The sequence below is a fragment of the Diplotaxodon limnothrissa genome, linkage group LG15 (assembly GCF_057381915.1).
Source record: "Diplotaxodon limnothrissa isolate DT_005_m linkage group LG15, D_limnothrissa_male_GT1.1, whole genome shotgun sequence".
Taxonomy (NCBI): Eukaryota; Metazoa; Chordata; class Actinopteri; order Cichliformes; family Cichlidae; genus Diplotaxodon; species Diplotaxodon limnothrissa.
Genome location: NC_140610.1, coordinates 31,451,723 through 31,468,382, shown reverse-complemented (window position 1 = coordinate 31,468,382; position 16,660 = coordinate 31,451,723). Strand labels below are relative to the sequence as shown.

Here is a 16,660-nt window from a genome sequence, read left to right as displayed (position 1 = left end):
GTCAGGTGGTCGCAGCTTATTTGATGACTTGAGAGCTCTTTTGTTAAGACTAGACTCCTCAGTAAAATTTCCATGCATTTCTATGGTTTGTGGGAGGCAAGGTAAGGCCTGTGATTGGTCAAAGTCATTGCATCGAAATGAAATGAAACGGAGCAAAAAGTATGAGTCAGGTTGCGTTCTTTAAGAACACGTATATGTGAGTAATACACAATAATGTGAATAAATGGAAGCAGACAGCTGCAAGTTGCATTATAGCTCAGCATAATCATAAATCTTACACTGTGTAGTACAGCACATTTGATCTACAGCTTTGCGTTATCTTTAGTGCATTCCTTGCTATCTGAAGTGTAATTAAACTGATTTGATTGGCCTTATTGAAAGCTCTGTGTTGTAAATATGTTGCTTATGTGCAACATTATTCTAAGTTGGTAAGTAAGCAGCTTGCTTTGCTATTCTGAGAATAATTTGCCACAGTCATGACTCACAGGAGTGGATACTGGTCCTGTGAGTGCGTTTAGCAGTAGCTGACTGTGCATGATGTTTTCAAGTACGACATGTCCATGCCTGTGTTAGTGTGTTTGCTTAATGCACACACAAACTTACACATACATGTGAGTTTTGGGTTAGGGAGGGACAGGCTACCAATTAGCGTCTTTATTTGTTTAGGTTTTGCTGGACCAAGACACAGCAGAAATATTTCATGCAGTGCTGCTGTGCTGCTCCTTAAAGCTGCAGGGGACGTTTTGGATTCAACCTGTATGTTTTTAATGTTTGAGCTACCATTTCTGCAGAAGATCAGTCATTTGAAGACTTGACATGACGAGCTCAGCACTGTCCTAAACAATTACCATCATGCATTCCACTATCTGCAATCAGTAGATAGTACGACATGACATTTTATTGTTCACAGTAGAGCAGGGCTATCTGACCAAAAATATTTATCACGATAACACATTTTAAAATTTGCGATAACAATATAACTGACACTAGACAAATTACTTTACAACTTCACAACTTTTTTGCACTAATAATGTATTTTCACTTGAACAAGCAGCTGTTTTTTATGTGCATTAAAGCTATATAAAAATTTAACCGTGCAAATGCAAAACCTTGCTGACAGTTTAACCAAAAGGTATTTCCAGTGGGAATTGGCCAACATATCCTCAGCATAACCATGTATAATATCCACAAAACTTCAAAAGAGGTAATATTATGTTGAAGCACAGTACGTATCACTCCGCGAGGCTCCTGCCTACGATAGCTGTAATGCTCCAAGAATCCATCAAGCGGTGCAGGTACAAAGGCACTGCACATGTGCGTTTTACCCATATTCTATCGCGATATTTCATTTTCTTATCGTTGCCCAACATTATACCGGTATTACCGTGAACGGTATGATATGGCCCAGCTGTAATTCAGTGTGTTTTTGTTTTTTTTTGTTTTTGTTTTTTTGTCAGCTAACTTTTTTTTGGGAGGGGGGGATTGCACAAGCATCAGGTGCTGGACTGATATTGCTGCCAAGAGCTCCTGTTGATGATTTATTCCCCTTTTATTTAAACTTTAATTGATTTGGACGTTTTTAGGAGCATTCAGTCTTGCGTAGTGAATGACTCCATTGATGTAGCATGGCAAGGCCTGCTACTGCCAGAAATGAATGTGGGGCTGTGGGTCAATGCTTTGGCACAGTGAATAACACCCTGAGCAATGGGAGCTTTGTCTCTATCTGTGCTGCCTCAGGCATCGTTCCACTGCTGCCTTCAGGGACAGCAAGCACTGATCTGCTCCTGTCAGAGCAACCCCTAATACACGGGCCGCTCACAGACCTATAATTACCTAGAGTGAAGAGGTGTGGACCTTTTTTTTCCCTTCTTTTTTCTTTTCTTTTCTTTTCTGTTTTTTTTTTTTTTTTTTTTTTGAAGTCGGGAAACAATCTAACCATGCTGTTGACCTGTAACTGGGTCAGCCGCCAAACAGCGAATTTCCTTTCCCATTGTCCCACAACGGCTGTGCTGCAGCTCTCTAAGTGGAGTTTAAATTGTGGACTGTTGCCCTCTGGCTCCCTGCACTCATGCATCCTCTTAGCCTGTAAGTCAAACAGGTAAATATACACTGATAATATATTAGTTTCCCTAAGTTGACTACTTAAAAAGATTCATTTTCTTGTGGGTTTATTAGCTTCGTGTGCTGGTGGAGACGGAGCATGCTTTACTGGAGTAGTAGGCTTTACTCTAAACATGTAATCTGAGATGCGGCACACTGTTTTCCTCTGGTTTGCAGTTAGTTGCTCATCAAGCTGCACTTTGTGCTTCTTTTCGACACCCTCTAAATGAATTCCACAGTCTGGTGGCATACTTGCAAAGCTTTCCATTTGCTTGTATTTCAGAAGACAAAAGAAAGCACTGACAGTTATTTTAGATTCTTATGTAATGGACAAGTTTTATCAAGACTTTAATGGTTCTTCTCTTTCAAGAGGACCTGGAAAGAAAAGTCTTTCATAAGTGGAGAATATCATAAGTTGTATCTCTGTGAAAGAAAATATATTTTCTTTTTTAGATGAAAACATGACTGTCTATGCTGGTAGTGCTCTTCTAAGGAGATCTTCAGCTTTGACTTCATGTTGCCTGCTATGGATTTTTAGTCTCTCACACGAAAAGGAGCTTCAGCACTTCTTTGCAGTTGCCACCCTACGATTGACAGTAGCAAATAGGTCCTCCTACTGCTTTCAGCTATAGACGGATGTTTTGCAGAACTGATTTACAACTTTGAAGTTATGACATTACACATCCTCATTTCACAGATAAGGCAAAAACAGCTGCTTCTTGGCTGAAATAAGATCCCAGTGAGGTTGAAGTACACTCATGATTTCTCTCATCATTAAGTAAGTGTATTTAAGTCTCTGTAAATGATTTCACTTTTAAATCTCATGTTAGGATTGCTGTTGAGATGTATCACTAATTCCTTTTTAGCATTGACTGGCGTCGAACACAACAGGGTGTGCTTCATGTGTCACAATGTTGTGATTGGCATATTTGAACCTCCCACTGAAAGCTGTTTCGAAAGAGTGTGGTTAGAAGAAAAGTGTGGGAGAAGACTAAACATGGCTGTCATGAACTAACGCTTTGAAGTTCTCATGGCTGCTGCATTCACTTTTGTCTGCTTGTGCTTCCTTCACACAGCAGGATAATGGTGGAGAAGCGGGATTATAGAAAAGGTTTTTTGCAGGAAAGATGACTGCAGTGCGTTGACTGCTCGAGAAATTGCACAGTGGCTAGTAGTAAAGTGTGGTTGCTTTGGCAAGTTCCCAGGTATGAGTAAAGCTTATACGTTGAATGAAGTACAACCTACCAGCCAACTTGGTCTTTTAAAACATACTCCGCTTCTGTTCTTTTTCTTTCTTTTTTTCTTTAGTCCTGGTTTGGAGCCCGTGGTGTTTATTATATTTTGAACTATACAGAAAAGTGTTTACTAATACAAGCTGACTTACTGATGGTACACTAAATATAAGAAGTGTGTGCCAAAAGTAGAATTTAACTTCTTGCAGCAGAATCCTTTTCAAGTAGGCAAACATGGTTGTGAAATTCAGGGCCGATGCAACAGTTTGAAAGATAGATGATGCCAGTATTGCTTTCTCGTTTGTTTGGTTTCTGTAGGTGCTTCACCTTTTGAGTTTTGTGTTTTAGCTCTTCATCTCACTGCCTATGAAAATGTATAGCCAAAGCAAAATTGGTGGTAGACAGCAAATACGTCAGCCCCTGATATCAGTATTTTATTTACTGTATATCAGCTAGTGTCAGCAGGGGTGATAATGGCTGATACCAATATAGAAGTGCTTCTGATATCGAGATGCATCAGTAAATTTTAATCAAACCATAAATATCACATGTAATCTTAATTAAATGTGTTTAATTTGCTCAAGTCTCCACTAGACTAACTTTGCACTTTACAAACTAACATGCTGGCTTAGCTGTTCCCTCTGTAAGGCTTTACTCTCTTTAACCCACTGTTGTGATTGGCTGCCTCTCACATACAGGTTTGAAGACCAGGTTGGTGGGGCTTCTGTGCTTACAGAACAGAGCATTTATGGCATTCGAAATGGTTACGAATCCTGACGTCAAAATGCTTTGGCATTGTTTAATTTTTGCATTCACTGTTGTTGCAAGTATGTAGTGAATTTCAAATTATGAGAGGAAATAAGTAAAAACCTCAAAGATTCCCTTTAGACCAAATTTGAAGAGCTGGAAGGAGAAATGTTTAGTTTGCACTAAAGGGGCAAAAAATTAAGTCCATTGTTATTCTGTAGCAGTTTAGCTTGGAGATATAAATGTGCAGTTTCATACTCTTCATGTTTGTTTAGTCATTTTCCAACAGCGCTTTGTTCAAAAGCTGTAAAACATAACAAAGCAGCAGCATTATTACTGTGGCTCACAAATGTTTCTCTCAGTGGTTCACATTTATGTGTGCAGGAAGGGAAACTAACAAATGGCATGCAGCCCTTTAGCTCGGTCTTTATCATACAGTGGGATTCTGAGGAATCAACTGTTCTGCACAGCTGCCTGTCTATATGAAGATCTGCATCCACACTACGCTGGTTTTCAGGCCCTTTTCTTTTCTGTAATAAGTGAATGTTGATGTTGAGATGAGTTGGAAAGGTTTTTTCTCAGTAGTCAGTTGGAGGTGGTTTCCTCCCTTTGCTACTCTTTTATTAAGGAGCTTTGTGGGGAGAAGGGCTTTTGAAATGAATGCTGTCTGTTCTCATTGAACATCTCTGAAATTTTGTTTTGAAAGCTCCCAGGCAATAATGAAAAAGTCGACCTCAAACGGCTGACGGATGTCTTTTAGAGAAAATTTGCAATAGACCACATTTGCTCCTTTTCTGCCTCTTGGACAGATTCCTTACTGAATATTAACAAAACACCGTTATACAACTCATAATGGTGAAATGGTGGTCAGAGTATTGTCTGTACAGAGAAAGAGATGTTTCTATTTGACAGAAGCACCATGAGAGAGTGTTGTTTCCTTATCAGATTCTCTCCTTCCTTTCTTTGTTTCAATTTAGAAGATGTTCAAAATGAAGGCAGTTTGCTGCTGAGACTGACTTCCCCGTGTGCTGAACAGAACAAACAGACCTGGCATCATACGAATGGCCCAGGGAAGCCACCAGATTGATATTCAGGTTTTGCATGACCTGCGCCAAAAGTTCCCTGAAGTCCCAGAAGGTGTTGTCTCCCAGTGTGTTCTGCAGGTAAGGGCGTTATAAACACCTCTGCTCGCAATTATGTGAAAGAAAATAAAGTCTGCATAATTTATGGTGTTTTTGCTTCATGTCTGTGTGTTTTGTATTAACTGTCAGTGGCTCAGTGTTGGTATCTTAGAAGTGAATGCAACAAAGAAAACAGCATAAATTGAGATAGCTGTTGAATAAGACAAAGCAGTTTTCATGCCTGGGAACAGGATAGTAGTGTATACTAACAATGAATTCAGCTAAGAATGTTATGGCATAAAGGAGAGTGGGCCAAAATAATGCAGTGTGTAAGCTTACCTCCTGATTGTGCTTGGGCAACCAAGGTTACGTTTTTTTTCACATTACTCTAAAGAAATTAGTATCTTTAGTCCAGCCTTGATAAAACATGTCTAGTATTTTGTATACTCTGGATGATCATGCTCAGGATGAAATGAGTTGAGTCGATTATCAGGTTGTTGGGGCGGGGGGGTTTGTTTAGTTTTTATTTTATTTATTTATTTATTTATTTTTAAACAAGGTTTTTGATTGGTGAAAATCAGTTGTCGCAGTTTAGAAAGATGTCAAGTGTGATATGATCTGGTAGTGCATTTAAGAACAAAAACAAAAAGAAACCCCAAAACTCACTGAGTGAATTGACTAAAGTGTAGTTCAAGTTTGTAGAGTTGGGAGTAACAGCTGGTGGTTCATCTTAAACCAAAATCAATTTAGAGGACCCGGTGGCGCCAGTGTCCGGCAGCCTCGCCTCTGTCAGTGCGCCCCAGGGCAGCTGTGGCTACAATGTAGCTTGCCAGTGTGTGAATGGGTGAATGACTGAATGTAGTGTGAAGCGCTTTGGGGTCCTTAGGGACTAGAAAAACCGCTATACAAATGCAGGCCATTTACCATTTTAGCTCCTTTTCCATTAGTACCTACTCGAATCACCTGGTACCAGGTACTAATGAAAAGCCCTGAACCGTGGCGAGTCGATCCAAGTAGGTACTACTGGAAAAGGGACTTTTGTGTCTTAACAATGAATAACGGACTAATTTTAACTCCCGTGCCTGAAAGACCAAAGAGATTATGCCATGGAGAGGCATCCATGTTCTGTTAGTCCCCTATAGAATTACTACACCATCTACAGTATTAATCAGAATTAAACTTGCCAAAAAAAAAAAAAGAGAGAGAAAGAAAAAGAATTAAACTTGCACACAATGATCAATTCAAAAGGCTTCATCATAATTGATGCCAAGGTCTCTTTTATCATTTTAAGATAAGATAAGATAAGATAACCTTTATTAGTCCCACACGTGGGAAATTTGTTATTGGCAGTAACTTGTGAATTATGTTGACTCATGAGTTGGATGAGCTACTGAAGTTGTGGTTCGTATGTTAGTTGTTGCATGACAGCGGTGCTGCCAAGAAAACAAGCTCCACACCCCTTGTTACAGCATTGATCCCTGCATACAATTTTTCAGTAGTTGTGTTGTTGTAGGTCTGCGTATTGTGTTGTATTTTCAGTACCTGTGTATTATTATTTCTTTCAACCTGGCCATAAAATGCTATTCTCAAAAATGGAAATGTGGAAATGGTGTAAGCATCTTAGTTTTTTCATCTTCCTGTAAGGAAGTAAACATGAAACAAACACACATGTTGCCTAACAAGTCTGTCTCTTCTCTCTCCTGCAGAATAACAACAATTTAGACGCCTGCTGTGAATACTTGTCCCAAGTCAGTCCAGGCTACCTGTACAGCGAAGAAGGGAACCTGAGCTTTTCAGACGACCCCAGCTTCAGCAGGCTCCATAATCACATGACCCAACTGAACCTGGACTTGCAGCCTCAGAATGTGCATGTGGGCCCGGTTCGGGACAGCCTGAGAATGAACGGCAGCCGGACTCTGGCCCACAGCCTGAGCGAAGGGCCCCTCTCTACAGGCCAGGCCACTAACAGTGACTTCTTTCAGCAGGAGCCCCAGTCAGCCCCAGTGCAGGTGCCCTCCAATTTCAATGTATTTGGCGTGATGGAGCCCCCGCGTAAACCGCAGCCTCCACAGCACCTTGGACTCTACCCTCTGGGTGGCAAAGCACCAGCTATGGGTTCCCAGCAGACACCACGCTTCAACCCAATCACCGTGACGTTAGCCCCTAACATTCAGACAGGACGCAACACCCCTACTTCTTTGCACATACATGGTGGGCCACAGTCGGGCCTAAGCAGTCCACAGGGTAACTCTATTTACATTCGGCCTTATGTTAGCCAGTCCGGTACGACACGGCAAAACCAGCAGCAGGGAGGCAGGGCCCAGTACAGCCCCACTTCCCAGCCTCAGCAGCAGATCTACCAGATCTCACATCCTTCCTCCCTGTCTGGCTCCTGGTCCGGCACTCAGCACTCTTCCTCCTCCTCTCATACCTCACAGCCCCAGACCCAGGGCCATCAAACTTCTCACGTCTACATGCCCATCAGCTCACCTACAAATCCCCAGGCGCCTTCCTTTCTTCCTACTGGAAGTCAGGCCTCTTCCTCTGGTGTCTCATCATGCTCCTCTTCCTCTTCCTCCTCTTCGGTCATGCCCAGCTCCCTGTCTGCGATCAGCCAGTACAATATCCAGAACATCTCCACCGGCCCACGGAAGAATCAGATAGAGATCAAACTTGAATCTCCCCAAAGGAGCAATTCTACAACAGCTGTGCTGCGGACGAGCAGCGGGCCCCGCTCATCCTCCACGTCCTCCTGCCCTTCCTCTTCCTCTTCATCTGCTGGGGCAGCTTCTGTCCCTGCCACCCCTCTGTCAATCGGAGGCTCGGGTCCCACTGTTTACATCTCTACTGCTGCTACCACTCCCTCCGAGGAAGTCATTGTTGCCTCAGCCGGCTCCCGCCCACAGCCCAAGTTGGGTAGGAATCCTCACACACTCTTCATCTCAACAAACCCTTCCTTACAGGGGCCCTCAGGTGCCAGGAACATAGGGGGTCAAGTGAGCATGGGCCCTGCCTACATCCACCATCATCCACCTAAATCTCGCCCCTCTGTGGGAGGAGGGGGTACAGCTTCTTCCCCACGCGTGGTGGTCACTCAGCCCAACACCAAATACACTTTTAAAATCACAGTGTCTCCTAACAAACCCCCAGCTGTGTCCCCTGGAGTCGTGTCCCCGACTTTTGACGTCAACAATCTCCTCGGCCTACCCCAAGACCACCACTTTGTGGAGACAGACCCCCAGCATCTCTCAGACCCACTTTCGCCACACCGGGAGAGACAGAGTGAACCTCGCAGACTCAGCATGGGCTCTGATGATGCAGCATACACACAAGGTAAGAAATACACAGTAGCATCGATAATAAAGGTCATTCCCATTTTAAAATTACTCCTGTACTATTTTTACAATGCTGACATTGTAGCATTTCTTAGTTGTTTGCATAGAAAGCATCTTCTGTTTTATAATGCTTGATATATAGACTTATTCTGTTCTCTGTTCAGCTTTTTACTGAACAGACACAAAGCTCCAGAAATTGTTTACACTGTGAATCGTATTTCATATAGACCTCTGAAATCTGGTTAGAAATGTTTGGTTTACAGTTTATTGACTATGTAGCCAAGGTACAGCGGGTTAATATCTTCAACAGTCCTCCTGTGTATGTTGATCTCATTTGAGTTTTGTTTTTATTAACAAATATTATTCAGGTTTCTGCTATTCTCAGGAGGCCAAAATACCTTTTCCACAGACTTCTGCCAAGAAAGTCATTTAACTATCAAGTATACTGCTTTTTTTCCCATAAGACCCTCTGCAGTGCATTTCCTGAGCCAAACTGTCTATGCTTGCTGTCAGTATTGTTCAGCCATAGTGGAAACATGTTGTGTTCATCTCCACAAAGTTGAAAAGCAAAGGTGACTCGCTGAGTGGGGGCCGGTGTGATCATGACTCTAGTGTGAGTCCTCCACAATAAATGCTGCATTTGCTCCACCAGCGCCTGAGACTTGCAGATTCTGTTGTGTGAGTCAAACATGTCAGAGCACACTGCTGTTTCCTTTTTTGGGCTTTTCACTGTATTGTGAGTGAGTCAGCAGCTATGGCTCCTGCACTGTGGTGACTATCACCAAGAGGGGCTTCACACCAGGCATGCTGCCTCTACCATTGACCCTCATCAGTGCAGTTTTCCATCAGTTTATCCTCACTGGTTTGGGAAAATGTTATCCCCTACTGTTTTGATTGGCAAGGTCACTTTGGAAGTTGGTGCTATGCAGACACACCTGTCACCACATAACTGTTAGTTGAACATAACTGTGTTAACTACCATCAGTCACCAAGAATGTGTGTTATTGTCTGGCAGTGGAATAACATTAGTGGTATTGCATAACTGTTAAACAGTTGGTTCTGCCCTCTGGGGCAACAGCCACTTTTTTTTTTCCCTTTTTTTTTTTTTTGTACCGGTAAATCATCCATCTGAATTCTGGAGTTGTGGGTGTGATCACCTTGATTGACAGGTGTGCTGACACAGGGCTGGGCCATAGTTTCGTTTGTCACTGAACTGAACTGCTCTGCAGTGTTTGTACCTTACTGGAGGATTACTGAAGTTTGTGCTTCAGTCCCAGTACAGTGTACGGCTGCAGCTGGTTATTCAGCATTGTTAATTTTAGCCAGTAACTTGGCACTTTACCTCTTTTGGACAAAAAAGTGACAATGGCACTTCTAAATGCAAAGTCCAAAAGCAGTGAGTGATGTCTATGGTACATGCTGCACACCTTTACGACAGTGACTTGTCAATTATAACATTGGCCCAACATGAAGCGTTGTCCTTCTTAACTCTAATAAGGACCATAATTTACTAAATACGTCCATCCATCCATCCATCCATTCGCTACCGCTTATCCTTTTCAGGGTCGCGGGGGGCGCTGGAGCCTATCCCAGCTGTCATAGGGCGAGAGGCGGGGTACACCCTGGACAGGTCGCCAGTCTGTCGCAGGGCTAACACATAGGGACAGACAACCATTCACACTCAGATTCACTCGCACATTCACACCTAGTGGCAATTTGAATTATCCAATTAACCTATCCCCACAAGCTCATGTCTTTGGACGGTGGGAGGAAGCCGGAGTACCCGGAGAGAACCCACGCAAACACGGGGAGAACATGCAAACTCCACACAGAAAGACCCCGGCCTGATGGTGGAATTGAACTCAGGACCTTCTTGCTGTGCGGCAACAGTGCTAACCACCGTGCCACCATAAAATGTTTACAGGGGGTTATTCCGACTTCTTTTGCACCCAAAAAGGTCACCTGTCGCTGACAAATAGAACACATATTTAAGGCACTTCTGCACTGAGCAGGAGGAGAGGGAACACAGGAGGAGATGGATGGCGAGAGACACCTCAGTTTATCACTTCCAGTAGTCAGTAAAGTAACGTGTGTGTGTGTGTGTGTGTGTGAGTAAATATTTATCGCAGTTTGCCTCTCCAGTGTATGCTGGATCTCATCTATTATGTCACAACAGCCTCGAATCAAATTGATTTTGATCTTCAGGAAGTGGATGAAGTTGGAGGGAACCTTACAAGTGGAGTTGGTAAACAAACCTGGCGTTGATTGTTGAACTCCTGCCAATCGTAATGTCTACTGGTCCTGTTAATTCTTTTTATCCTTTTGAAAACAAAGAAAAAGAAAAAAATCGACTGAATACAAGTCTACTGATTCACCTGATAACCTTTCACTCACATCCATGAATCAGGTACATTAATTAAATACTGGAGGACTCTGTGGGCCATCATGTTATAACTCCTCAGTGTGTAGTGGCGTGTGTTTGTGTATTGCAGGAGAGAATTGTTTATCGTAGAATGCCTGTGAAGGTGGTGTTGCCACCTGTCAGAAAGTGCAAGAACTTTAATGAATTATGGGAAATGTACTATAGAGACTTGAGTACATTATGTGCATGGTTAAGGCAGAATTTGCCTGCAGCAGTTTGCTAATCAGAATAAGTCTCATCTCCTTGTGTTACCACAATAGGTGATGAAAGGCAGCAGTGAGGATTCTAATGTTGCTTCGCCGTCTCTCCTTACACAAGGCTGTCTTTATGGGAAGAGAATTATCTAAACTGGTTTGACTGTTGTGTGCAGTCTGTGGTGCATTTGAAAATGTGTTGTTACTTTATACCCACGAGCACAGTGCTGCTTGAGTGGCTTGTTGTCAGCATTTTTTTGTTCTTTACTTAGTCTCGGTCGTTGTGTCCTTGGCCAAGACACTTCACCCACCGCCTACTGGTGATGGCCAGGGGGGCCGATGGCGCGATATGGCAGCCTCGCTTCTGTCAGTCTGCCCCAGGGCAGCTGCTGCTACAACTGTAGCTTGCCTTCACCAGTGTGTGAATGTTAGAGTGAATGAGTAATGGAATTGTACAGCGCTTTGAGGTTCTTGAAAAGCGCTATATAAATGCAATCCATTATTATAATTTTTATAAATGAGTTTTTCTTGAACTTTTCATGGATTTCACCCTCCGTCCTGTACAAATCAGGTTAAATTATGTTGTCATTTCTCATTGATAATAATTGTTACTGAGACTTCTTTGTGTTTGTCTCTTTTCTTTTAGCATTGTTGGTGCATCAGAAGGCACGAATGGAGAGGCTGTGGCATGAGTTGGAGATGAAGAAGAAGAAGCTGGAGAAACTAAAAGAAGAGGTCAATGAAATGGAGAATGACCTGACCAGGAGACGTCTGGAGAGATCGAACTCGGCTTCCCAAATTCCTTCTGTAAGGAGAATTTGTTAGTTACCAGAAAAAAAAAAAGTCTATGGTGTGTGTGTTTTTGTGGGAGTGTCTTTTTTAAAACATTTGTAGTTGAATCTGGTGCATGAAGTTGGTGATATTTCTAATTAGATGGAGCTGCTGTTAGCTAGCTAACTGTGAGCTAGTGTTGCTTGGTATTGAGGCTTAAGATTACTTACACAGGTTCTAAATAGCATTTAACATGTGCATAAATGCTACCTAACAGACTGCCATAAGAGCTTCACTGCTCATTGCAACATTTTCCTCACTTGTTGTTTTGATCTTTGGGGTGGAGAGCAGTTTTTAACACATCTGTCCAAAATATCTCGTAGGTATTCAACTGGGTAGAAATCTGGTAATGATCTCTTCGCTGAACCAGTCAGATTGTTCTAATCTTTGAAAAGGAGAATTGTCAAAAGTCTCCTAAACCACATCTTTTACTGGCAGATCAACAGATTATAAACAAAAACAGTTTATTATGATTGTATCAGCAGCTGATTTAGAAATAAAAATGCTAAAGAATCAGCATAACTGAAACCAAATGTACTTCTGGTTATTATTGATAGATAAAAGGCTGAATAGACAAAACCACATTATCTGGGTCATATTGCCATTCACATCAGTTCTCCTACACCCTGAAAATATGTTGATTACAGGGTCCATTTATGATTTGGCTGATAGCGCACACACTTTGTCTGATTCACTTTGCAGTTCATTTTAGAGCTGTGCAGCTACTTTCAGAAAAAAGAAAACACCCCTTCTTATTTTCTGCACATCCACCATCGCTGTTGCATTTACGTCTATGATTTTTGTTGTAATATTGCGGGTTTAGAAAGAGCAGTGCTTTCTGCTTTATGTCGAGTCAGCTGTTTTCATCGGGTTGAGTCAACAGAGTGGGGGAGAAAGTAGCTGAAGAAGGTTAATTGGATGGTGGTCTGAGCTCAGGAACTCTTTGGTTCAGTGTTGTTTACTGAGGAGAGTGGAACAGCTCTCCTCGTGACACGGTCACAGGTCACTGACTCCAAGCTACCTACATTTGAAGCTACGTGTCTGAACCCTTTCTTTTTTTCCCTTTCAGATTGATGAAATGAAGCAGTTGCGATCCCAAAACAGGTCATTGCAGATTGATATAGACTGCCTCAGCAAAGAAATTGATCTTCTTCAAACAAAAGGTACGAGCCTGACTCACCATCTCTGATTTATTTGTATCTGCGTGTATTTTCAGATTATAAAGCCAACAGTAAGTCATTAAATGAAGCAGGCCAGATCAGATTGAGGCCTGGCAGCAATAGCACATCACTCTGGCCTCCTCACATCCTCTTGACACATGCAGCCAAAGTGCTACCATTGTGCTGCTAACTACCAGTTCTTCCTGAATTGCATCCTGTAGCTGGTGGGTAACAAGGGATTTATTGGTCCCCTGGCAGCACTCCACTACCGACAGATCACTGCCGCTGCCTAACAGGTCTGCACAGGTGAAAAGGAAGGCATAAATAATCCTTGGGGATTTTTTTTTTTTTTTAAATCACAACACAGAATCATTTTTGTTAAGGTATTACCGACTGTTAAAAAACAGTGAAATTTTGATGTATTTATTAATTTCAGTGAATTAGGCCTTTGTTGCAAATCATACATGGCACTTCCATAGATATCCTTATTATTTTAGCTGCTATTCAGAGACGGATTCATCTTGATGGAAAAGCTCCATCAAGATGAATGGATCCAAATGGTTTTTAAATGTAGGGGTGCACTGATCGCACTGAATGCAGTTTGGATACAATACTGATACCTTTGCTTTAGGTATCTGCTGACAGCGATTGCCTGTCCTATACTCACTTGACCACAGTTTGCAGTAAGGGGGAAAAAACATAGAAACAAAGATACAAATAAAAGTTTTTGGTGTTGCAAGACTGTAAAACTGACTTGCTGTTAGTGTCCTCCATGCTATGTATTGTTTGCAACCTTTGTTCATGTGTGATGTAAAAAAGAAGATTACCTATAACTCCTGGAAGAAATTATATTTTGCGTTTTCGGAGCAAGGCAGGCTAATTATTTGAATTTGAACTTTAGCTACATTTTTGGCATTCAATAATTACACACACAACTTGATATAATAGCAGTGAGATTTTTGCCCCTCCCTAAATTTTTAAACTGACTCAGTTAACAAGATCTATCTAGAGGAAGTAAGACTCAGTTTCCATAGGGGAACCTGTTGAGCTTGTGGAGTCAGCTTCAACCCCTTGTTACTCATCCAGTGGCTGCCATGCAAGTCTAGATATGAATTAGATATCTTAAACATTCAAACTCCCATTCTCTGGACTCCTTGTTTCAGCTTTTGCTGCTCATCAGATAACCCAGAATGAATGGAGCCCTGATGAGTGTATCTCAAATGTGTAGGTTTCTGTTGATTTAACTCATAGTGTGTGTGTGCTCTCTAAATGTAAATTCTTCCCAAACAGCACGCATTAGCAGAATTCTAGCATTTTATGGGTGAAATGGGAAATGTTGTAGCCATTCCTGCAAGAGCTGGCTGTTAGTTAGCTGTTTTTATAGTTTATAATGGTTTGCTGTTTTTACCTTGTAGCTTTCTTATTGGTGGTGCAGAAAAGATGCTTTGAAGGTCGTTGTCAGGGGATCTCCCTGCTAGGAAGTACCTCAGGACCTCTCTAGTGCCTAATGCTAATAGTACATCATACCTTTGCAATACTGTCCCTTAAGATTCAAGATTCTTTATTTGTCACGTGCATAGTTATACAAATACAACATGCGGTGAAATGTGTGGGAAAGGCTTGGTTCCATTCTCCTTCATTTTGTGTACAGGACCACACTTTAATCCCGGTGCAATCCATAACTTTTACGACAACATTGGATTCCTCGGTCCTGTCCCACCCAAACCCAAAGGTACTTTATCTATTGGTAAGTTTAAAAAAGGTTGCATGTCTGACGTTTCTCATTGCACTGGCCACCGCCCCTGATATCATAAGGCACATGTGTCGAACTCCAGGCCTGGAGGGCGGCTGTCCTGCTTATTTTCCACCTAATCTGCCCTTGTAGCTTCTTATTGGGAAAGCACACCTGATCCAGCTAATCAGCAGCAGGTAGTGCAGGGATATCTCAAAAATAAGCAGGATACTGGCCCTCGAGGACTGGAGTTTGACACCCTTGTCCTAAGGTTAAAGCCGGCATGTGGTCAGGAGTCAGTGCACTACACTTCTCCTCGTGTTGATGTGCATGTCTGTATTGTAGCTGGACCACACAGCAGAGGGTGTGTAAATACTGAGACCTCATAGTGGAATGGTTGTGTGGTTCTTCTCAGTCCTGTTTCTATCGAGTATGCACTTCTTTTGCATGCTTAACAGATTTCTAAGCCCCTGTGATGCATGTTCAAATAGCATACCCTCATTTATGGTATTTGCAAAACTTTCGAAACTCCAGATAGGTGTTGTTTGGAATAAGTTTTTGAGAAAATATTGGAATCAGCCTGTCTTTCAGTCTTCCTTGGGGGGGGGGGGGTTTCTTACAGAGTAAAAAATGTCTTCTATAAATGAGTTTTAAAGTATTTTAGCTCTTTTTCACACAGTCTCTGAACATTTAGCTTACACATAGTTGATGTGTCACAAGAGATACATATTGGCCTCATATTTGCCATTAGACCGGTGGTGATATTTGGCTCATCAGTCAAATCAAAGCTATGGAAACCGAATCCCATGAAGTATCGGTTCTTTGATAAACTGGCTGTCTTTTAAACTGGTGAGCTTACAAAACTTTGAAAAATGAAAAAGGAGGGTTTCCAAATATGAAACGGACACAGTGGACGCTGTTGTTATTTCATCATCTGATCTGCTTGTTGAAGTGGCAGCCTTTTAGAGACTCTTCTCCTTGACACCAAGGCACTATCAGAATATTACATTTAAGTGCTGATAAATGCATTCTTATGCTTGTGATGTTACATCTGTCCCATCCCTCACTCGACTCCTCTTCTCCTTCTCAGACACGGGCAGTAAGAGTGTGAAGCCCATCACAGACCAGGAGGACGAGGGGACGCAGTGGAGCTGCACAGCCTGCACCTTCCTCAATCACCCTGCCCTGATCCGCTGTGAACAGTGCGATTTCCCGCGGAACTTCTGAGCCAACAAGGCTGCGACGCGCTGCCCCTTCCTCTGCCCGCCTGTCTTCTAGCAGATTAGAACAGACCGGGGCTCTGTCTGTTACTTCCTAGATGTATGAAAACCGGGACAGGGCATAGTCCTCGTACACCGTGCAGCCCGTTTGTTTTTGTTTTTTTGTTTTGTTTTGTTATTTTCTTCTCCTCTCTATAGGCTTGTAGAACACTGTCCATTGAAGGCTTGACTGGATGGTGTTTACAGCTTGCGTTTCTTAATATAGGCTGGCAGAGTCGGATGATACCTCACCTTAGAGACTGGCATAGTGTGGGGTCCCGTTCTCCACACATCCCTTGCTCGACAGGTGACACTTTACACCCTGGGGATACCTTGCTGCTCCCACTTCACAGTATTACAAGCGTGGCCCTGCAGCGTGATTGCACACATGCACACTCAACACAGATGTGCCTTTTGCTGATTTTTCTTTTTTTTTTGTCCCTTTTCTTCTTCTTCTGTGGTGGTGGCATGACTGGGGAAGGGGGGGTGGGAACTGTGTTGAGCCACCGTTCTCCACTTGAAGGGAA

At 42.5% G+C, this 16,660-nt stretch overlaps 1 protein-coding gene across 4 annotated transcripts in view; it reads left to right on the top strand.

The window, feature by feature from the left end:
* The window catches only part of tab2 (TGF-beta activated kinase 1 (MAP3K7) binding protein 2), a 42,380-nt gene extending 25,793 nt beyond the window's left edge, over positions 1-16,587 (top strand). The window contains exons 1-7 of one of the 4 annotated variants that reach the window (XM_085372803.1): positions 2,617-2,878; positions 5,057-5,242; positions 6,907-8,533; positions 11,798-11,958; positions 13,052-13,145; positions 14,794-14,889; positions 15,965-16,587. In XM_085372803.1, coding sequence (XP_085228929.1) covers positions 5,141-5,242; positions 6,907-8,533; positions 11,798-11,958; positions 13,052-13,145; positions 14,794-14,889; positions 15,965-16,101 — 2,217 coding nt within the window. In that variant the 5' untranslated portion in view covers positions 2,617-2,878; positions 5,057-5,140 and the 3' untranslated portion in view covers positions 16,102-16,587. Of the gene's footprint in view, positions 1-2,616; positions 2,879-5,056; positions 5,243-6,906; positions 8,534-11,797; positions 11,959-13,051; positions 13,146-14,793; positions 14,890-15,964 lie in introns of those variants that run through there. The other 3 variants (XM_085372802.1, XM_085372804.1, XM_085372801.1) reach the window with 3 other exon arrangements.
* The last annotated feature ends 73 nt before the right edge of the window (positions 16,588-16,660 follow it).